General features: G+C 56.5%; 1 protein-coding gene across 1 annotated transcript in view; it reads left to right on the forward strand.

Moving 5' to 3' along the window:
- The window catches only part of Nfatc2 (nuclear factor of activated T cells 2), a 116,324-nt gene that overhangs the window by 44,838 nt on the left and 50,808 nt on the right, over positions 1-20,678 (forward strand). The window contains 2 exon segments of the mRNA XM_047540288.1: positions 7,917-8,119; positions 9,241-9,413. Of these exon segments, the coding sequence (XP_047396244.1) occupies positions 7,917-8,119; positions 9,241-9,413 (376 nt within the window).

Genomic DNA, 20,678 nt, shown 5'->3' on the forward strand with positions numbered 1-20,678 from the left:
GTTGGCCGGGTATCACATGTCTCTTTCACAGTGAGCCGCATTCCTGCAGGCTGGCTCGAAGAGCGGCGAACGCAGGCAGACTCCACACTCGGGGTTCCCTGCCAGACACGAATAAGGCTCCTTTCTCAGGGCACTGGAGCTACTGATCCACGCAGGAGCCGAGGACCCAATCTGTTCATTTGTTTATTCAACAAATATTGATTGAATAGCCACCATGTGCCCAGTGCCACTTGGGGAATAGGGCGTAATGATGAGCAGAAGAGGCGGTGTAAGCTAACACTTGCCTCTACGAGGAAGGACGTGAGCAGCACCGGAGAAGCTCTGTATGGCCCCACTACTGAGAGACGGCCCTGCATTTAGGCAGAGACCAGGAGTATCTCAGAACCAGCCATGAGAAGACCTAGGGGAGGAGTGTTCTAGGCTGAGAAATGGTACGTGCAAAGGCCCTGAGGTAGGGACAGACTTGGTCTGTTTAAGAGGCAGCAGGGAGGCCCATGTGGCTGGACCCTTGATGGAGAATGGGGGAGATAAAGCTGGTGACATGGGCAGGGACCATTTTGTAGGTTATAATGAAGATTTGGGATTTTATTCTAAATGCAGCTGAAGATCATTTTATCTTAGAGCTGAAAGGTATCGAGATTATTTCTCCCAAGAACCAAGACAGAGAAGAGGAATTTAATTGCCGACAGTCACCCGCCCACAGGTGAAAGAATAGGAACGGAACTCAACACTTCTCGACTGGCGTCGTGCAACCCCTGGGTCCTCCCGGCGACGGGGTGGGGTGTGCACTGTGGTCGGCCCCGTGCGCAGAGGGGAAACCGAGGCCTGGAGGTGCAAACTGACCTTCCCGGCCTGACACCGTGAGTGCTGTGCTGGGGTCAGAGGCTGGACGGCCGCGCGCTGGCCTTGGACTTGGATGTGGATCAGGCCCGGCTCAGCGCGGGGAGCAGAGCTGATGGGGACGCCTCCGGCTTCCTAACAACAAAGGAAAGCCAGCTGCGGCCTCGGTCGGCCCCGGAGGCTTGCGTGTTTAATCCAGGACTTGCCGGCTCCTCTCCTGAGTGACTCAGTCGCTCCCGGGTGCAGGGGCCGTGGAGGAGGGGCGGAGGCTGGGGAACCCGGCCGAGCAGCGCTTCTGTGGACGGAGCTGGGGGGCAGGCGGGACTGAGCAGGGAAGATCCGCGTCTCTAGCCCGAGGCCGGGGCCAGAGGTCCAGTGTGTGTATCCAGAGGCCCTGGGACTGCGGGCGGCGGGGCCTGGGTGCAGCTTCCGGCCCGAGTCCCCTGGGTGACGACGTGCTTCGCCCCATCGCTCCACACCGGGTCTCGGGCTCCTCGGGGTTTCCAGTGTGGACATGGTAATTGGAAACAAATTCAGCGTGCTCGGGGCCGTCGGGTGTCGTGAGCGTGCTTGCTGTGTGGTGATTTGTCTGTTTCTAATTTCCAGTGATGTGAGAAATATCAAATGACTTGATTCTTAATTTAGCACACTAAGGGAAACGGACGCGGTTTGTTTTCGGGCCCGTGCAAGACGCCTCTTTCTCTTCTTGTGGCTCCTCATGTGATTTTGAAATGCGCCACTGCCAGCAGGGCAGCCCGTCCCAGGGGCCCCTGCGGCTGGTGGGACCCCTGCCCGGGTCAGGGGAGGTGGTCGGGGCACGCGTGCTCCGGCGGGGAGCCCGTCGTCCATTAGCGAGTCCTGCCTGTGCTGAGCAGGACGGGCCCTGGGACACACTGGTCACCGTGGACCTGGCCAGGGAGGGCAGCATACCAGCTCTGCCTCGAGGGGAGGGAAGGTGCACAGAGAGGGCGCTGCCCTGCCCGCTGGGCCCGCCTGCCGGGCCTGCCCGCCCTCCTGGGGTTGCTCACGCCTGAGCACCGTGGGCAGTTCTGGGTTCCACGGGGACAAGACAGGAGCTGCTGCCCTCGGTGGGGGAGGCAGAAAACAGTGAAGCAGCCCCCACGCCACACCTGACGGGCGTCGGTGGATGTTGACATGTGGAGAGGGGTGGAGGGGGCAGCCTGGGAAGCCTCCCTGTCGAGAGGGCCTCCAAGTGGAGGGAGGGGAGGCCTGTGCGCCTGGGGAAGAGCCGTCCAGGCAGAGGAAGGGCCTGGAGACCCCGGCGGGAGCGTGCCTGGTGCCTGCCTGGTGCCTGCCTGGCTCGGCTGAGGACAAGGCCAGTGGCCAGTGGCCAGCATGGCTGCCACAGAGGGAAGCAGGGATGGATCAAGTAGGATCCTTGGGAGTCAGGCCTGCACTCTGGATTTGGGGTCCAAGGAAGATTTCTGCTGTTGAGGGGATATGAACAGAAAAGGGGCAAGCTTCAGGAGCAGTCCCGAAGACCCCTGTGCCCTGTGCAGAAGACTGTGTGACTGGAGGCCAGGGTAGAGGCAGGGAGGCCAGGGTAGAGGCAGGGAGGCCGGGGTAGAGGCAGGGAGGCCGGGGTAGAGGCAAGGAGGCTGGGCTCCCTCCTCAGCTGGGGGACCAGGTGGAGAGATGGCGGAGGCGAAGGTGGTGGAACTGAGAATCAGAGCTGATGGGACTTTGAGTATGGGCTGAGGCGGGGTGGGGGGGGGCTTTTGTTGAAGGCTGGATGCAGCTTGTTAGGTGGATGTGGAGCGCTTGTGGGGACAGATGGGTCACACTGTGCACGAAGCTTGCCTGGCCCACGTGTGCACAGCTCACAGCTGCCTGCACGGAGGGCTGGGGTCAGGGTGGCAGGTCTGAGCTTCGACTGTTTTTTTTTATGAACTTTATGTAGTTTTGTATGTGGTGCGAGAATCGAACCCAGTGCCTCATGCATGCGAGGCTCCAGCCCTGAGCCACAACCCCAGCCCTGGGCTTCAACTCGGACATTCACAAAAAGTGCAGGTTTGGGACCCGTGTGTGTCTGTGAGCATCTCCCGTCCGCGTGCTCGGGCCGCTGGGAGTTGCCATAAAACACACCCCCGTGGTGGCCTTCCCCCTCCAGAGGGAGAGCTTTGAGGACATACCAATTTCCTAATATTCCTAATTCAACAAAAATGCTACTTAACATTGTTACTGTTTGATTTTAGTAAAATTCGAAACAGTGTGTTTGGCCAGGTGCCGTCTGGAAAATGAATCCCAGGTTTTGGGCGTGAGCGGCCCAGCCCTGCGCCCGCGCCTGCTTACAGCCGGGGGGCGGGGGACTTCTCGGCTTGCGCGGGCCAGGGCCGGTGCCTTCCGCTCTGAGGCTCCATCTCTCCCAGCTGAGGGTACCTGGTGGTCTGATCCTCTGGATGCCGGCCAGGGGCAGTGGGCCTGCGCCCAGGCAGCCGGGGACCCCACGGGAGCAGCACCAGGCTGCCCGTCCTGCTGCTGAGTGGGCGCTCTGTCCCTCGGGGAGGTCACGCTCTCCCCGCTGGGGATGTTCTGGGCTTTGCTGGACGTGAGCATGGAAGGTCAAGGAGTCTGTCCTGCGAGGTTGTCTCAGAAGACAAGATTTCGCGGCGAGGGAAGTAGCCGCACTTCCCAGGAAGGAAGCGAAGTGTAAAGAACCCCAGACGGGCACACCTGTGTGCCCAGAACGGTCTGGAGGGCGGATTCAGATTCCAGCTGGACCAGGGGAAGTGCCTCAGGGTGTATTGCACAGGATGGGGACCGTCATCGGTGATGCATTGTGTGATTTGAAATGGCTTTTAAGTAGGTCTTAAATATTTTTGAAATAAAAATAAATAGGCAGAGCTATCTGCCTGATTCAGCTTGATTTGAGCAGTCTGCAACATGAACACAAAATCCCACATTGTACCTGTCGATATGTGTTTTACACGGTTATCCTGTCAATTAAAATATTGTAAAAATGGAATGAACGATCAACTGTGAGTAAAAAGGGAGAGTTTGCAAGGATGTGTGTGAAAATGCCCCTTGTCGGGAAGGCTGTGTTTTATGATTCATGTTGTCTACTTTTCCTGTAATGAATGAACTATTTTTACGTTTATAACAAGAAAAGGGAAAACAAGACTCAAGAACCGCTGCGTCTTCCCTCGCACTGGGACCGCTCCAGGCTGCCGGGCCTGGGCCGCGCCTGGGTCTGGGGCAGGAGCGAGCGACGGGCTTTCTGTGCACCGAGGGTTGGTGGAGATGCCTGGGTCCTCCTCTCACCCGCTTGGACGAGCGCATGCAGACTCCGGGGCTCGTGGCCTCTTCCTGCAGGTGACGGCAGCTGGACGCAGGGCGCAAGCCCAGCTATGAGGCTGTCCCCAGCACCTGGGCGCTGTGGGGTCGTGGGCCAGTGGCTCAGCCTCGCCATCGTCTGAACGGGGCGGAGTGTTGTTACAGAGCCTGGATCCTGGTGGCTGCAGGTGGTCTGACTTTGAAGGACAGCCTTCACACAGGACGACGCAAGGTCTGCTTGGGACGAGGAGGGATGGCGCTGTTTGTGAGCTGACTCCGGGGCACGGGCAGGGGACGTTGAAGTCGCACCCAGCTTGATCTTCCTCAGAGCTGATTTGAAACAGCCGAGCGGGCGCGGGGCAGAGCAGCCTGGTTGAGGTCTGAGGCGTGCCATCGGCTGCAGCGTGGGGCACCCCACTGTCCCTCCAAGCACCCCTTCTTCCCGGAACTCACAGCAGCAGAAGCCCTGACTCTCCCCCTGGCTGCAGGAAGTGCGGTTTCCCTTGGAGGCCACTCAAGCTGCCACCTCACAGCAGGAGACTGATAGACCTGAAGGTGACCTAGGTCTCCCTGCAGTGGGGTCGAGGAGCTCGGGACGCTGAGGTCGGATCATGTCATCTCGAGACTTCCACGTGCAGAGCCAGATGGTTCAGTTCTGTGAGAAGCCAGTGAATGGCCAAGGGCCCCACCAGGAGCTTCTGCTCCGAAGCTGCTGGCCACCGTTCCTTCTGCAGATGTTGGTGGCCGTTCTCGGACAGTGTGACCGAGGTTCCCGTTGCTGGGGAGCCCTGTGCAGGTGGAGGAGAGGGTACTGAGCCAGGCCACAGCTAGCCAGCCAGAAAGCACTTTGGATGGTAACCAAGTCGGCAGCTAGCAAAGGCTTCACCTTCATTTCTCCAGGAAAAAGCCCGGCTTTGAAGCGTTTGGTAATTTTTGTGGTGTAAATGTTACCATCATGCCTGGGAATTTAAGTACCTAAATGATCCAAGGGGTGTCAGCTGGTTCTGAAATTCCTAAACAATTGACACTCGGTTCTTGCAGGGTTTAAAGAGTTGGAGCTGGCATCGGGTAGGTGCATGCAAATATCATGGTTTGGGAAAGACTCGAAGATCTGAAAACTAAATGCACAGTGGAAGAGTCATCCAGGCAGAGACAATGGCTTGTGCAAAGGCCCTGAGGTCAGAATGGGCTTGGTCTGTCCAGGGAACCCAAGGAGTGCTGGTATCCATGGAGCCTGATGGGATGGAGGGAGGAGACAGAAGGTAGGGTACCACTGAGTTTGGGTTTTATGCTAAGGCTGCAGGGAGTTTTTGGAGAGTTAACCTAGGGAATGTCTGGATCTGATTTGCATTTTAAAAAGAACGTGGAGCTGCCCTGTGAGTATTGCTAGAGGCAATTGGGGCGCTGATGGTCACCCACTGATTCGGTGGCTTGAACTGGTGTGTCAATGGGAGGAGACAGCAGCTGGACCCAGGGCCTCAGGGGGGACAGGTTTATCTCCAGGTGTTCCCTGGCTGTTTTCCAGAATCCACCCCGTGCCTTCTGTCAGGGGAGCAGGAAGCAGCCTCGAACCGTCAGGGCTCCGTCCGTCCTGCCTGCTTTTCTTCTCCGTGTGCATCTGCGTTTACCACTTCTGATAAGTCAAGCGGAAGAGATGAGCAAACATATTTATCTTGGGTTCCAATGAAAGGCAAAAATAACGAGGACAGAACCTCTAGATGGCCGCCCCTCTTCCTCTTGATTTCTGCCACCTGGCCTTCAGATAAGGGCTTCCTCACTGGACTTTCATCTTCCCGCGCCCTGGGGTGTGTGCCAGACGCTTATGTAAATGCTGTGGGTGGCAGCAGCAGATAGGGGAGAGCCTGGGCGTCCAACTCTGCTCCTCTCCCGGCCTGTGCATAGTAAAGAGGGGGACGGACGTGAGAGTCCGTCTGTCCAGGCAGGCTCGTGTCCAGTAGGACTTTTGTAATGATGGGACAGTCCTGCTGTCCACTGTGGTCATGGTGGGTGAGCATTTGAAATGTGGCTAGTGGGACCCAGAAACGGAATTTTCAATTTTGTTTGATTTTTTAATTAGAATTTTTTTTCTCAGTACTAGGGATTGAACCCAGGGGCCCTCTACCACTCAGCTGTGTGCCCAGCCCTTTTTGTTCTCTAAGACTGCGTCTTGCTAAGGCTGACCTTGATCTTGTGATCCTGCTGATCCTGCTGCCTCAGCCTCCAGAAGAGCTGGGATCGCCAAGCGGGCGATTTTGTTTAATTCGTGTATGGTTGTGGCTAGTGGCTCCTGTGCTGGGCAGCACAGTTCTGGACCGTGAGAAGTCACCCATCACCCTGGAGGCTTTCTTTGTGTTTTGACATGTGACTGGAGATCCTCCTGGGTTTTATGGAACTTTGGAGAAGGGTGAGACTTAGGGAGTTGTCACTTGTCAAAGACCCTTCCAGTTTGCAGAGAAAGGATGGACGCGGGAAGGGATAACGTCATGGGCCTAGCTTTCTCTGCCTGGAGTGGCAGGGACTCCCCATGAAAGTTGAGGCCAGCATTCTTCACATAGGTATTTATTTAAAACTAGTATTAAACTGCCCAAGTTTTCGGCAATGCATTCTTCCTACACTGTGGTGTATAGAGTCAAAGTCCCTCTCAACCTCCTTCCCGATCCTGAGCTCCTCCTCCACCCATTGGAGGTGGTTACGGCGGGGTCAGTTTGGTGCATGTCCTTCCATACCTCGTTCTATTGCATCTACATAAGTATAAGTGGATGAGTGGGAAACATTCTGCGTTGTTTTATAAGTTGTAGGTTTTGACACTTTTTTTTTTTCTTTCAACAATGTATGCTAGACCTTTCTGGGTCCCTTCATAGATCTCTATATTGTTTTTTTAAAAACTGTTGCTTAGTATTTCGTTGCCTGGGCCTGTCATATTAATCCAGCCTATTGATAAAACTAATTGTTCAATATTATGTGTGTTTTAGTAAACTTTCTTTGGTCCACATCCGCTCAAGAGTGCACGCCGAGTCTTGGAATGACTGGGTCAGAGAGTGACTATTCTGAAATTTGTGTGTATCCTTATTGGCACTGTTGTTCCGGGCTCTTGACAGTAGTTCTGCTGGCTTACATTCCTATCAGCTACCCAAGACCACCTGTTCCTCCACCGTCTCCAAACTCGATAGCGTCAAGTATCTCCGAGTGTGCCAGTCACAGGGAAGGTGGTGTCTTGCGGTGGCTGAATTTGCATCTGTCTGCTTCCTGCCTCGCAGAACCTCTCCTCTGCTCATGGCTGTTTCCCAGTGGATGGTCCATTCTGATTCCTGGCCGTGTTTCTGCTGCGTAGTTCTTAGTTCATCCAGCTCCCGTGGACTCTCGTGCCTTCTGTGTGCCAAGCCGTACTCTAGGGGCGAGGGATTTTGTGTTCAGTGAAGTAGACAAACATCCCTGCCCTCAAGGATGTGGCAGTTTATTTGTGGGAAGAAGACCTGGGTCAAAGAAATCAAGAGAAGAGGGTGCTGGACTGAGTTCGAGAAAGGAGGAGGGGGAGGAAAAGCCACAAGAAGTGGCATCCACGGTTGTTCCTCCTGACTTCCCGGCAGCCACGCCAAGGGCCGCTTCCGCCCAGGTTCCTTTCTGTCCTCACTGTGAGTCTGCACTGCCCACCCGCGGTCGTGGTGGTCGGCAGCCCCCTCCCCCCCAGGATTCCCTCTGCTGCCTGGAACTTTCTGATCGGCCTGGTTGTCAGTCTGGAGCCGCCGCCTCTGCATATTCACGCTCTCGATTTCTCTCCGCAGCTCCACGGCTACATGGAGAATAAGCCTCTGGGGCTGCAGATCTTCATCGGGACGGCCGACGAGCGGATCCTTAAGCCGCATGCCTTCTACCAGGTGCACCGGATCACGGGGAAAACCGTCACCACCACCAGCTACGAGAAGATCGTGGGCAACACCAAAGTCCTGGAGATTCCCCTGGAGCCCAAGAACAACATGCGGGCAACGTAAGGCGGCCGGGTGCTGTGGCTCGTCGTGGGGAAGCTGCAGGGGTCAGGAGGTGGGATGGGGACGCTGTGGAGGTGCCGAAGGTGGGGCTCTGTGGGGGGCCTGTCTGTCCACCCTGGGCAGGGCACCTGTCGCGGGACCCGGGGGCCTTCAGGAATACACAGGGCCACAGCATAAAGAGTTGGCCCGAGGTGGCCGAGGGGCCAGGACAGGGCACATGCCAGAGCTTTGTCTCTGCTTCTGTTCGTTGTGGAGGGTTTTGTGGCCTCAGCCCTTTGTGGCAGTTTTCCAGTCTGGGGACAGCCGTACTCATCTCTGTTTCTAAAGTGTTACATGTGGATATTTTCCTGTGTCATGGGAAGGACACATGAATCTCTGAGTTACGCTGTTTGTGCCCATTTAAAAATCGAGTTTGGCTTAGAGGGCTTATCAGGCAGCAATGCAGAGGGGCCAGCTCAGAAGTCAGCATGCCGTGATGTAAGGTGGGCCGGGCTGCACGTGCCCTGGGGCTAAAACATCTCTTCATGAGAACATAAATCCGAGCATATAGGAGAACTGCAAGAAGGGTCCAGAGCACTCCTGAGGGATGGTGCACTTGGATTTACCAATTGTTACCTTTTTCCCTTTTGCCAAATTTATCTCTTCCTTTCCTGTCCTCTGTCCATCTCTCCCTGAGCTGTTTTGAGAACTAATTGCAGGTTTTAGGCCCTTTAAATACCTCAGTGGGCCTCACCTAAGAACAAAGATCTCTTATGTAACCGCAGCACATTGTCACATTCAGAGAGGAGGCATTGGTACCGTCTTCTGACCTGTGACACCGTCCATAGCCAATCTTCGCCTGTTGCGTATTTGAGTTTTTCAGATACTTTTGAGAGTAGAAGCATTGGCATAAGAAAGTCCCCTAGAAAAGTCATTTCCACTGGGGAATTTCTCTAATTACTTTGTAAGTTTTTTCTGCACCAACATCTTGGTGCACATTCCTGCTGAAATCCTGTGGGCCTGGGGCAGTGTCCCCAGTGGCTGGCTGCAGCGTCATCTCGGACAGCTGCCTGAGGCGGTTTGGGGTGACCCCGGCTGCTCCCCATGACCGGCTTGTCACCCGGATCTCATCCTCCCGCAGCATCGACTGCGCAGGGATCCTGAAGCTCCGGAATGCGGACATCGAGCTGCGCAAGGGCGAGACGGACATCGGCAGGAAGAACACGCGCGTGCGCCTGGTGTTCCGCGTGCACATCCCCGAGGCCAGCGGCCGGATCGTCTCCTTGCAGACGGCGTCCAACCCCATCGAGTGCTGTAAGTGGGGCTCCGGGCGCTGCCTGTCTGTGGAGGGCGGGGTACGCCAGCGTCCACCCTGCGAGGGCACTGGCCTGCGGGGATAGACAGGACCACAGGGTTAGCAGTCGGCCCACGGTGGCCAAGGGGCCGGGACAGGGAGTGCCAGGGTTTTATCCGGGCTTCTGTTTACTCATGGAGGGTTTTGTGGCCTCACAGGAAATTAAAAAATAGTACAGCTAATGAGAGCCTCGAATTTGTTTAGAGAATTCAAGACGTGTAAGTGCTGTTCTGGTCATAGGAGGGTCCCTGCAGTTGGCATGCGGTCCTTATACGCAGTGTGCCTGTCTCCTTGGCCTCCTCTGCCCTTTCAACAAGGCCGTCAGCTGTAGGACAGCACCTGGTGTTGCTTGGGCTTTGCTTCTGCCACTCACCCTGCCAAGTGCTCCACTCCCCAAGGCTCATGGGAAACAGCAGTCCTTGGCCCTGGCTGCTGTCCTTGTCCCGTTTGCAGATGAGGAGGAAGGACCTCGAGAGGTTGAGTAGCCAGCGCACACAGCCAAAGGGTGGCGGGCTGGGGCTTGATGCTGGAGGAGCCGAGCTCCGTCCCCCCGCCCCTGCTGTGGCTCTACTGAGGACTGTCTGGTGGCAGGTGCTGGGCACCCCAGGGCAGTGGCGTAGCTCCTCTGCTCGCCACCAGCCTGCGGTCTGGCAAGGATAAAGACATCCCTGCTAATAGTTGTAAAGTTGCAGGAGCAACTTCAGAACTGAGCCTGAAATGGTTAAGAACTGTCACCTGGAAAGACGTGGAGAAGGAAGCCCCACTCGGTTCCTCAGGCTGCAGGAGTTCACTGAGCTTTTTTGAGGAACTTTGCAGCAGATCCTCTGTTGGGCTTTTGAAAACTTAGAAATTATTTCGAAAAGCACAAAGAAGGAAAAAAAAATACTGTTTCAGAAATAAAAATCATTTATATAATATTTTTAGTTTTCTTCAAGACTCTTCTATGGTGTGCCGGGTGCGATGGCCCATGCCTGTAATCCCACCGACTTGGGAGGCTGAGGCAGGAGGATCACAGGTTCAAAGCCAGCCTCAGCAACTCAGGCCCTAAACAACTCAGTGAAACCCTGTCTGTCAATAAAATACCGAAAAGGGCTGGGGATGTGGCTTAGTGGTTAAGCACCCCTGGGTTCAATTTCCTATATCAAAAAAATAAGTCTTTTATGTTGTTATAATCATGTTCCATGTTAAATTGTGTTTCAGGACTTTTTTTTCTTTTTATTGGACATTTGGCCACAGTAGGTATCATAACCAATTTCCTACAGAGGACGGGGAAGGTGGTAGAATCAGGAGCAGTGGGTTGGGGGCAGACAGTAGGACTGGAGGAGACTGGGGATCAGTGGCAAATTCCCCACCTGGGCTGCTGTTACCATGCTCCAGCCAAGATTCTCACGTGGGAATGTGGACTCAGCATGGCCAGATCTTTAAATTGTAAAACACAAACCAAAAGTCTCCTGAGGTTTTATTTACTTATTTAATTTTATTTTTGTGGTACTAGAGATTTAAGCCAGGGGCGCTTTACCACTAAGGCATATCCCCGGCCATTTTTATCTTTTCTTTTGAGTCAGGGTCTCACTAAGTTCCTTAGGACCTTGCTAAGTTGCTGGCTTTGAACTTGAGATCCTCCTGCCTCAGCCTCCCAAGCTACTGGGATTACAGGTGTGCACCACCAAATGGCTCTCGATATTTTAAAGATGGTGACCGGGCTGGGATGTTCCTTGGTGGTGGAAACTGTGGTCAGCATGCACAGGGCCCTGGATTCAGTCTCTGGCACACTCATACAAATTGATAACAAATGGCAACAAATTTAAAATACTCTGTGGCTCAGGCAAATCTTGCCGGTGGCTTCTGTTAATCAGAGGTGGTCTTGAGCTACAGTTGAGTGATGGGAAAGCAGGATTGTTTCAGCAGAAAGGGCTGAGGAAGACTGGTCCTTTGGGTGAGAAACAGGTAGTAGCTGCTCTTCTCTGGGAGAGCAACCATTGCTTGGTCTTGGTTGGTCTTTGGAAATGGCTAGAGGAGGGCTCTGGTTTCTTGCTGCTTCCTGGGTGGCCAAGTTGGTAATGAGTTTGTATCCTGAGCTAGGAGAGGAAGGCCCCACAGCAGATAACCAAGGGGACAGGTGTGGAGCCCTTGACATGTAGGAACGTCGGAATTCCCCTCACTGAATGTGGGTCTCGGAGGCTCCTTGGTGCTTGACATCTTAGGAAGCTGTGGGGAGGTGATGCAGGCTCTTCCCCAGTGATCTGGGGGATTCTGAGCAGATAAAGTCTTCACTTTCTGGCCCGAGCAGGGCCACCTGCCCAAGCCTGTGTCTTTTCTTTGCTCCTCAGATCAACTTTTCTGGCCTCAGTTTGAGTCTTTAAGAATCATAATTGAACCTTACTCCTCCTACAAGGTCACTGGGGCATTAGAAAATTGTTTTGAAGCTTGAAAATGTGCTTTCTCTTCTTTTCTTTTTTAAAAGCACTACACTGATTCACCTGCCTTGTTCTAGAGATAAGAAAACGAGACTTTCTTGGTAAAGTGATTCACCCACTTTTACTCTGTGGGTGGCAAAGCCTGATCTCCCAGCTTCCTAGTTCTATGAAATACCTGCCTCTCTGAGTTTTCAAAACTTTCTGGTGGCACCACCCTGGGCTCCCTCTTGTCCTTTCTCCCTCTCACCCAGAATCTCCACCGTTTTTCTTTATTTCTTTGTTCTGTTTTCCTAGCCCAGTGTCAGGTAGTCTATAAATGCTTACTGACCAACTGACTTGCTGTGATATAGTCGATAAGTATCTCCTGACAGTCTGTGGATGACATGTGTGGACACCATATGTGTGCAGTAAGTGCTCCCGGCCGTTGACAGTGCGTACCTGTCCGAGGGGTTGACTGGCAGGGGAGCAGAGTGGGCTGGTACTTATTTGCAGGGTCGGCTTGTTTGCTTGGAAGTTGCCTTTTGTGTACCATCTCGGGAAACAAGGGTGAGTTCTCAGATTCTAGAAGGACATGAACTGACCACCAGAGCCCGTCTTGGGGCTGATCGTGCAGAGTGCTTCTCTCTGTTCATCCCCAGGCCAGCCTGCCTGAGGGCCAGCCTCACTTTGCACAGAAGGGTGCCCCACATCTCCTGTCTGTTTCCACTGGTCTCAGTGATACCAGGGCACTGCCTCTCCTCCTGCCTCGCCCCCTGCCGTATTCCCACCCAGAATGTGGAGTCTCCCATGCTCCCGACCTCGGAGCGCCACCCCCACCCCCGTCTCCACAGGCACTGTCCACCCCACCCACTTTCCTGGGATGGGGCAGAAATCAGAAGGGGCTGCTGGGGTCCTCCCACACAGCAAGCCTCCCTCCGCCTGGCTTAGTGGCAGCCTGGCAGCCCTCCTCGCCAGCGCAGCTGCCTGCCGCCTGCACCCAGGCCACTTCCCTGGCTCCTCGGTGGTCCCAGCTTCAAGTCCTTCTTTGCACAGTGGCCCGGTGGGCCTTGCTTCCTGCCGTGTTGGTCTCCTAGGCCTCTTGGGCAGCTACCACTGGCAGCTCAAGCTTGAGACATTTATTCCATCTGGGTCCTGGAGGCAGATGCCTGAAGTCAAGGGCCACGGGTGGCTGTGTTGGGACACCAAGGGAGAGTGTCCCAAAGCCCTCCCTGCTGCAGGACCACCTGGTGCTCCTTGGTGAGCTCTGCGTGTAGATGTCGCCCTCTGCCTCGTCCTCTCCTGGTTTTCTCTGTCCTTTTCGGGACACCCTCACTGGATTAGGTCATCCCTAATGGATGGTTTCTTAGCCATCTTTGCCTTGGTTATATCTGCAAGGACCCTGTTTCCAAGGAAGGTGTCAGATGGACATGAGGCTTGAAGGGGGGACACTGGCCACGACCTCTCCTTGGATGTTTCTTGACTTCCCTCCTCCCCCTCCTCCTCAGTTCTCAGGGCACTGGGGTCTTTCTCTGCTGACTCCTGACTGTCTTCTCTGCCAACTCGGGCTCTCAACCTGGGCTCTCCCCAAGGGTCCCTGGTGAGATAGCTGTACCTATATAACATCTCTCTGTGAGTTGTATAGATTGTAACAATGTTTTCTATATATCATACAGGTACATTAAATTATAGATACAGGTCCCCACCTTGGAGACCCTGAGGCTCTGTTTGTGGGGTGCAGCCTGGACATGGACACTTTCCAGGGGTCCCCTAATAAGTCTCATGTAGGGCCAAGTGGAGTCTGCCGACCCAGAGCCCTCCCCTCCCTCCTTCAGTCCCTTATCTAGGGCCCAGGTCAGTCCTGCATGGGAAAGTGTCCTGGCTACAGGGTGTGGGGCCCCTTGTGCTCCACAACATTAGCCTCCCCGGTTAGGGCTGGACCAGGTGTTTGCAGGGCCTGGCGCACAGCGAAGCCTCTAGAATATTGATAAAGTGAGAGGAACCAAGCTTTTCGAGCTGCCTGGTGGGGAGACTGCAGGCACCAGCTCCCCGTCCCGAGAGAACCTACCGGAACCCCTCCAGCCATGACTCACTGCAACTCGGCCTGCACCTGGGCCTCTCCATGCGTTGCATTTCAGAAAACACCTAATGCAGCCTTAAACCAGCCCCGTGGGCTGCCGCCGCTGGGAAGGCAGATGCACTCCACTCAGGTTACAGGAGGGCGGGGGCGGGGGCGGGAGGTGAGTTTTCTCCTGTTCCTCCTTCCCCCTCCCTCTGTCCTCCCACCCTTATCTTTTTTACTGAGGCGTAATCGAGATACTGTAGATTGCATAGATCATAAGCATCCAGTTGGGTGATTTTTGACAATTGTGAGTGGTCACTATTCTCAGCCAGACCCCGAGCACTCCATGCTGCTGTCCCTTGGGCCAGCACCTCTTCCCACCCCACCTGCAGAGGCAGCCACATCGATTAGAACTTGTTGGAACTTGCTAGAATTGATCCGTATGGTGGACGCCCTTCAGGGTCCCGTTGTCTGTGCTCAGCTCTGTGTTTGGAGACCTTGGCACTGTGGCAGGGTCAGTGGTTTGTTCTTCTTCATTGCTGGGCAGGACTGTAGGAACAGAGCAATTGTTTGTGCCACTGATTTTGACCTTTGATTTGTCCCCAGGGCTTGGGACTAATGGACACGGCTGCCCAACATTCCTGCTCAGGGCCTTTTGAGGGTGGTGCATTAGCTCTCCAGGGTGGACACCAGGGACGCTCTGCTGGGCCGGAGGGCGGAGGGGCTCTTTCATCCTTAGGCTCTGGAACACTCTGCCCCTGGTCCTCACCCACGTTTGGCATCCTCTGTCTTTTCAGTTTGGGCCATTCTAGAGTAACGTGGGATCTCGTGGTGGTTTTGATTTGCTTTTCCTGATGACTAATCCTGGCCCCTGTTCACGGGGTGCCTGGTATATCTGTGAGCTTTCTTTTGCCCGTTTTTAAAAGCTGGCTCCTACTGGTGTCATTGTTGTGTGGCCGTTTTTAACCTGTGGCGGCTGGAGTCCTGGTCTGGTGTGGGTGTCCGCGTCGTCTTCGCCCCAGCTTCCCTGTTGTCCGAGGGGTGTTCTGTATGAGGATCAGCTCCCCCGAGGAAGCCCCATGTGTTCTTCTTTCTCCAGGGATCGGTGCCCATCTAAAGGCGCAGAGATGGCCTCTTGCATTTTCCTCTGGAGGCTTTTGGTTCTGGCTTTGCTGATCAGGGACGTGGTTTCTTTCAGAGTGGTTTCTGGGGTGTGTGTGTGACAGGGTCAGGCGGCACTCCCGGTGGAAGTGCAGTTTCTTCGGGTCTTTTTCTTCCCCTTAATGCCCTCGACACTCCCCGGCTGCTGCCTGGGACATGGAGCTAAAGCTGCCTGGGACATGCTTGCTTTAGGAAAACCCCAGAAGCAAGTGAGCCCAGAGTAGCATATTGACCGTTCTTCTCTTTGTGATCAAGAGTTCTCCTCGCCCACCTGCTCCTGCCGGAAGTCAGACAAGTCACGTCGTTCTCTGGGGCTTCCGAGCACTCGTTCTTTCTGCTTAAAATAGATTTGGAGTGCAGTGTGCACTGTTCTGGGTACCAGGGACCCAGCAGAGAACAAAACAATGTCCCTGCGTCCCCAGAGGTCACAATCTAGTGGGGAAAACAGACGATAAGGAAGCAAGGCAGCGTCTGAAACTAAACCACAGGGACCGAGTCCCGGGGCTGGGTGGGGAGCCCAACGTGAGTCTTGCTGACCTGAGAGGCCCCGGGGGGGAGGTGGCAGGTTCACCTGGCCCCGGGTGAGGGGGAGTGTGGTCCCGGCGAGGGTCCAGCAAGTGCAGAGGCCCTGGAGCAGGGACAGGCCCGGGAACACAGAGGAGCCACGAGGCTGGAGTGGAAGAGGCAGGAGAGGAGCAGAAGGGGGCTGGAGACACCTGGGACTTGGGGTTTTATTCTAAGCAAAATGGGAAGCCTCGGGAATGAATAAAGATCTGATGAAAGAGGAAGGGGTGCGAGGGCCGGGAGGGAGGCGAAGGAGGGGGGCCACTGGGAGGCGAAGGAGGGGGGCCACTGCCACCATTGCTCCGTGAACCGGGTTCCTGTCCCCCCTTCATGGATGGGAGGGGAAGCAGGGGAACGCGAGACCACCTGTGGTCACTGCGCTCACAGGGGCCAGGCGACTGAGCATCTGCTGACTCGGGGCCGAGCTCCGTCACAGCGACAGCTGACTGTGGGCCAGAACCTCAGCGCGGAGTCATTTCACGGTACATCAGCAGGCAGCTCAGGTCCCCAGAGGGCCCCCTCCCGCCCCCGGGACTGGGAGTCCCTCGAGAGTGTGTGCCCGTGGGTCTTGGATGCAGTGTGGGCACTGAGCATTGGCCAGGCAGGAGGTTCGCCCACACTGGGGGCTGCAGGGGAGGGGGCTGCGAGCCACACAGCCAGCTGCCCGAGGCGCCCGGGCCGGGAGAGGGCTGCCCCAGAGATCGCAGGAAAGTGTGGGCAGCTTGTCTGCTGGTGGATCTGGTCACTCGACTGGCCCTTCCCTAGGCCAGTTCTGTGGGAGCAGGGAAGGCACTGCTGTCCCGGGCTGCCCCGGGGTGCCCACAGGCACACACGTCAGGTCGCACCCACCTGCGCCAGGCCCAGGAGGCGGGTCCTGAGGCTTCCTTCGGTGGGTTCACTCACGCTGTGTGGAGTGGTCGTTACTGAGCCCTGACGCGTGCCCCCAGGAGCACACCCAGCAGGGAGCTCAGAAAGGACAAGCGGCTTGCTCTTGTCCCAGCTCAGGGGAGAGGGTGGAGCCGGGGTGAAGCCCAGGCTCCTTTCTCTGTGCAAGTTGTCCAGTTCCCTCCATGAGGGAGAGCTCATCAGCTAGGAGGGGGTTCATGCAGCCCTCAGGGAGGGTCTTGTCATATGGAGATGTCTGGAACATTCTAAGGGGCAGTGCTTGTTGAAATGGTAGAATAATCATCTGATCAGGAGGGGAAATACCTCTGCTCAGCAGCGGTGCCATGGAGATGGGAGGAGAGGAGCCAGGTCTCCTGGCTTGGGTACCATGGGCCACTTCCGGGAGGAAGCTCAGGCCCCCTGAAGTGACCCACAAGGAGGTGGCCTCATGTCTTGCACTCTCCATTCCTGTGCTGTGAGTGTCGACAGCCCCTCTCGGAGCTGAGCCCGCACTCGGGGGTAATTTAGTCCCTCTGTCATACCACCCCCAGGGAAGACCTGGGGACCAGCCAGCGGGGAGGCTGCGGGGCTGTCTGCTGGCTCCACTTGCAGCCCCCAGGGCGAGGCTGAGTCAGCACTGTGTGCTGGGCCAGGCCAGGCCCGCAGCCAGGGACAGGGACCCGAGGCTGAGACAAGGAGGGCTCGCAGCGGCAGAGCACGGCGGCCAGCTCCTGGGCCAGGTGGTGACCACTGGGAGGGCGGGGGCCGCTCCTGGCTGTACCAGCGGCTGGCTCTCCGCAGGCCCTGCTCCGGGTGTTTTTCAGGGTGGTGGAATCCCACAGTCCGGGTCCAGATCCCTGCTTCATTCATCTGTGAGCTCTCGGGGACGCCCCTTCTCTGGGAGACTGTGTCCCCGACTCCCGAGTGGGAGCAAGTTCTGCTTTGTGGCCACAGCAGCTCACAGGCCCTGAGCCCGGAGAGAGGCCTGAGCTCATTCAGGCGGAACAGCTCTGAGCTGCGGCGCCGTCGTTCCCGTGGAGGCTGGGGGTCACGCGCCTTGCCCCTAGTCCCAGCACCAGGTCGCCACTGGCCAGGGCTTGGGACTCGGCGGTCACCCTGCAGCACCTTTACCAGAGCTGACGTCACCTTGCGATGTGCCTGCGTGATGACATTAAGAGTGTGTGCCTGGGGCCTCGGCTCCAGGTTGACAGAACCGCCCTCTGCAGGACGGCTTTCTGGGTGGGCCTGCCTCCCTGCTTCCCTCCTGGGTTCTTGGGTCGGCCATCATTCCTGGCCACCCAGTCCTGTGACAAGATGAGCTGTGCACAGGCAACAGGGTCCCGCTGGCAGGCGCTCGCAGGCCGCCCGGGGGCGGCTGGTGTGGGCTCCGCCTGGGGCCCCGCGTGCTGGCGCTCTTCCCTCCAGGCCAGCGCTGTCGTGGTGAAGATAAACACCGGTGACTAGACCAACAGCACCGTGGAGTCAGGGCTCATAAAACACAAGACCCTGAGCCGCTTTATGATGTGCCAGAAGCTGGAGCAGCAGCCGAGCTGGGAAAGTCACGCTGCCGGGGCTGCCCGGGAGCTTAAGCAGGGGCAGGGGTGCCAGTTCAGCAGGCCAGGCCCCGACTCCCAGGGATGCCGTTAAACCCAGGCCCTTGGTTTGGTTAGGAAGCTGGCTGCTGGGGTTCAGATGGTCTGGAGTCTCAAAGTGAATGCAAACTGGAGAGTCGGCAGGGCCCCCGGGGCATGGGCCTCCTGAGAGCCCTGCCTGAGGCCCTGGGCACCCCAATCAGCAGCCATTTGTGGCGGAAGTTGCATCAGATGGCGATGAGGGCCCCGGGGGGGGGGGGGGTCATGCTGGTTGCTGTTGCCGCCCCCAGTTCCTCTTTCAGAGGCTGATCGGATTTGTTTGCTTGCCTCTGGGCTCTCTGAGGACCCGGGCCTGCCCCAGGAGTTCCCCTGTCCTCAGGTGGCCTTTCAGTGTGGAGCTCAGCTCTCACACAAACGCGTGGAGCAAGTCACCTGGAAAGGTTGTCAGGAGGCACATGTCCTGCCCCTGCTAAGGTCCGGGTGTGCCTGGTGGCCTTGTGCAGTTTCATGAAGAGCTTGCCCCAGCCTGGTGATTCTGCTGCCTGTGGCAGCCAGGGTCAGGGGACCTGGCTTGTGGCACAGAATCCACCAAGAGCCACAGTAGTAACAGGGCTCTGGGAGTGCATGGGCGGTCACACAGGCTCAGTGAAGGCCAGCCCAGGGCTGCGTGTTGAACCTGCAGTTTGGGCACCAAGCCTGGCCAACCCCATGGAGGGACTTGCTGTACCAAACAGTTAACAGGCTGCAGTTCCCTGGGTGTGCTGAGCTCCAGGCCCCGGCTGAATGATCTTTTATGTCAGATCTTTTATTGTATCTACACACACGGAACACAAAACTTACATTGTAACCATCTTAAAGTGTGTAATTCAGTGGGATTTAGGTTCGCTCGCAGCTTGGCCCCGCCACCAGCTCTCTCTAAGTTCTAGACCGACACCAGGCACCATAAAAAGAAACCCGGCACCTAGTATCAGTCCCTCCCGTCCCTCCCGGTCCCTGGTCACCACGGTCTGCTCTCTCTCTCTGTGGTTTGCCCACTGGACATTTCAAATAAATGGGATCGTAGGACACCTGTCCTTTTGTGACTCGTCCCTTTCACTTAGCATAGTGTTTCTGAGGTTTTAGGGTTTTGTTTCTCTACTCGACTGAGTATTTTTTGCCTGGTTAGATACCTTCTATTTATCCCTCCACGGGCAGGTGGGTTGATGGCAGATATTTTACCGGCTGTGGTCTGACCACGTCCACGTACTGATACCTATGATCTCTTGCCGTGTGAAGCAGGCCCTGAAGAGCAGTGTCACCCAGGAGACCTCTGTGACTCGGAGAAGTGACCACAGCAGGGGTGCAGACGCAGGACTCGCAGCCCTGGCTGTCTGTCCCAGTGTGTCCTCCTGCTGCTCTTAGCACTCTGCCCTCGCCACCCTGCAGCAACCCGCCTGGCTGTGGCCCCTGGAATCGTCAGGATTGTCATTTTGCTGCGGGGAGGAGTACAGGAGATGGAACCCAGGGTTGCTTTGCCACTGAGCCACATCCCCAGCCCGTTTCTTTTGTGGTGCTGGGGATTGAACCCAGGGCTTGTGCTTGCAAGGTAAGCACTGTACCACCTGAGCTATCTCCCCAGCCCAAGCCCTTGTTGTTTTTTATTTTGAGATAGATAGTTTGGCTAGGCTGGTGTTAAAACTGTGATCCTCCTGCCTCAGCCTCCAGGCTGCTGGGATGATAGGTGTGTGACGCCATGCCCAGCAGAACTGTCTTTTAATATATATGTATTTTAAATACGGTCTGCACTGGGTTTCTACCCTGGGACTATTCAAGTCACATTCTCTAGAGCTGTCACTTAGTCAGGGATAACGTAGTGCCCTGCCCTCCTCCCTCGGGGACATTCGTCACGCCTGCAGACGCTCTGGTTGTCACGGCTCAGGGTGGGGTGGGGGCAGGGCACTGGCGGGTTGAAACCCAGGAAGCTGCTGAGCACCCTGCAGGACCCAGAACCGCCTCCGCCACAGAGGATGGCCCAGCCCGAGCGTGGCTGTGTGGAGGCCAGGACCCGGGCTGTGGAGCAGGCCTGTGTGTCTGCTGTGTCTCAGTCCTGGCTCACTCCAGTGCCACCAGGAGGTCCAGGAGGGCTGAGGCCCTGTGTTTGTGGCCTGGCTCCTGATAGGTGCCTCTGCCCAGGCTTTGAGACGCGAGGCTGGCGGGACTCTTCTGCTCCCTTTCTCTCTTGGCTTTCCTTAGAAAGATAAGCTCCCTTCATGCACAGACAGGAAAGCAGCCTGCACCAAGGCCGTCGGTGGGTGCTCGAGGCTGTGTGGCTTGCAGGGAGAAGCCGTGAGGCCGAGTCAGGAAGTGGGCGAGTGTGCCCAGCAGGGCGGTGATTCACAGAGCAGCGTCCCTCCGGGCCAGCCTCCCGCCCAGCGCCCAGCCTGCCCCGTCCAGTCCCGGCTGGGCTGGCTGGCTGGCTGCGGGCCCCAGGCGGGCTTGCCCAGTAGCGATGACTCAGGTTTTCCACCTGTAAACCGGGAGGGGCGGCCCTGGCCCCCTCCCCACCCTTCCCCGGTGCCCAGAGCCCCT

The sequence above is a fragment of the Sciurus carolinensis genome, chromosome 2 (genome assembly GCF_902686445.1).
Source record: "Sciurus carolinensis chromosome 2, mSciCar1.2, whole genome shotgun sequence".
Lineage (NCBI taxonomy): Eukaryota > Metazoa > Chordata > Mammalia > Rodentia > Sciuridae > Sciurus > Sciurus carolinensis.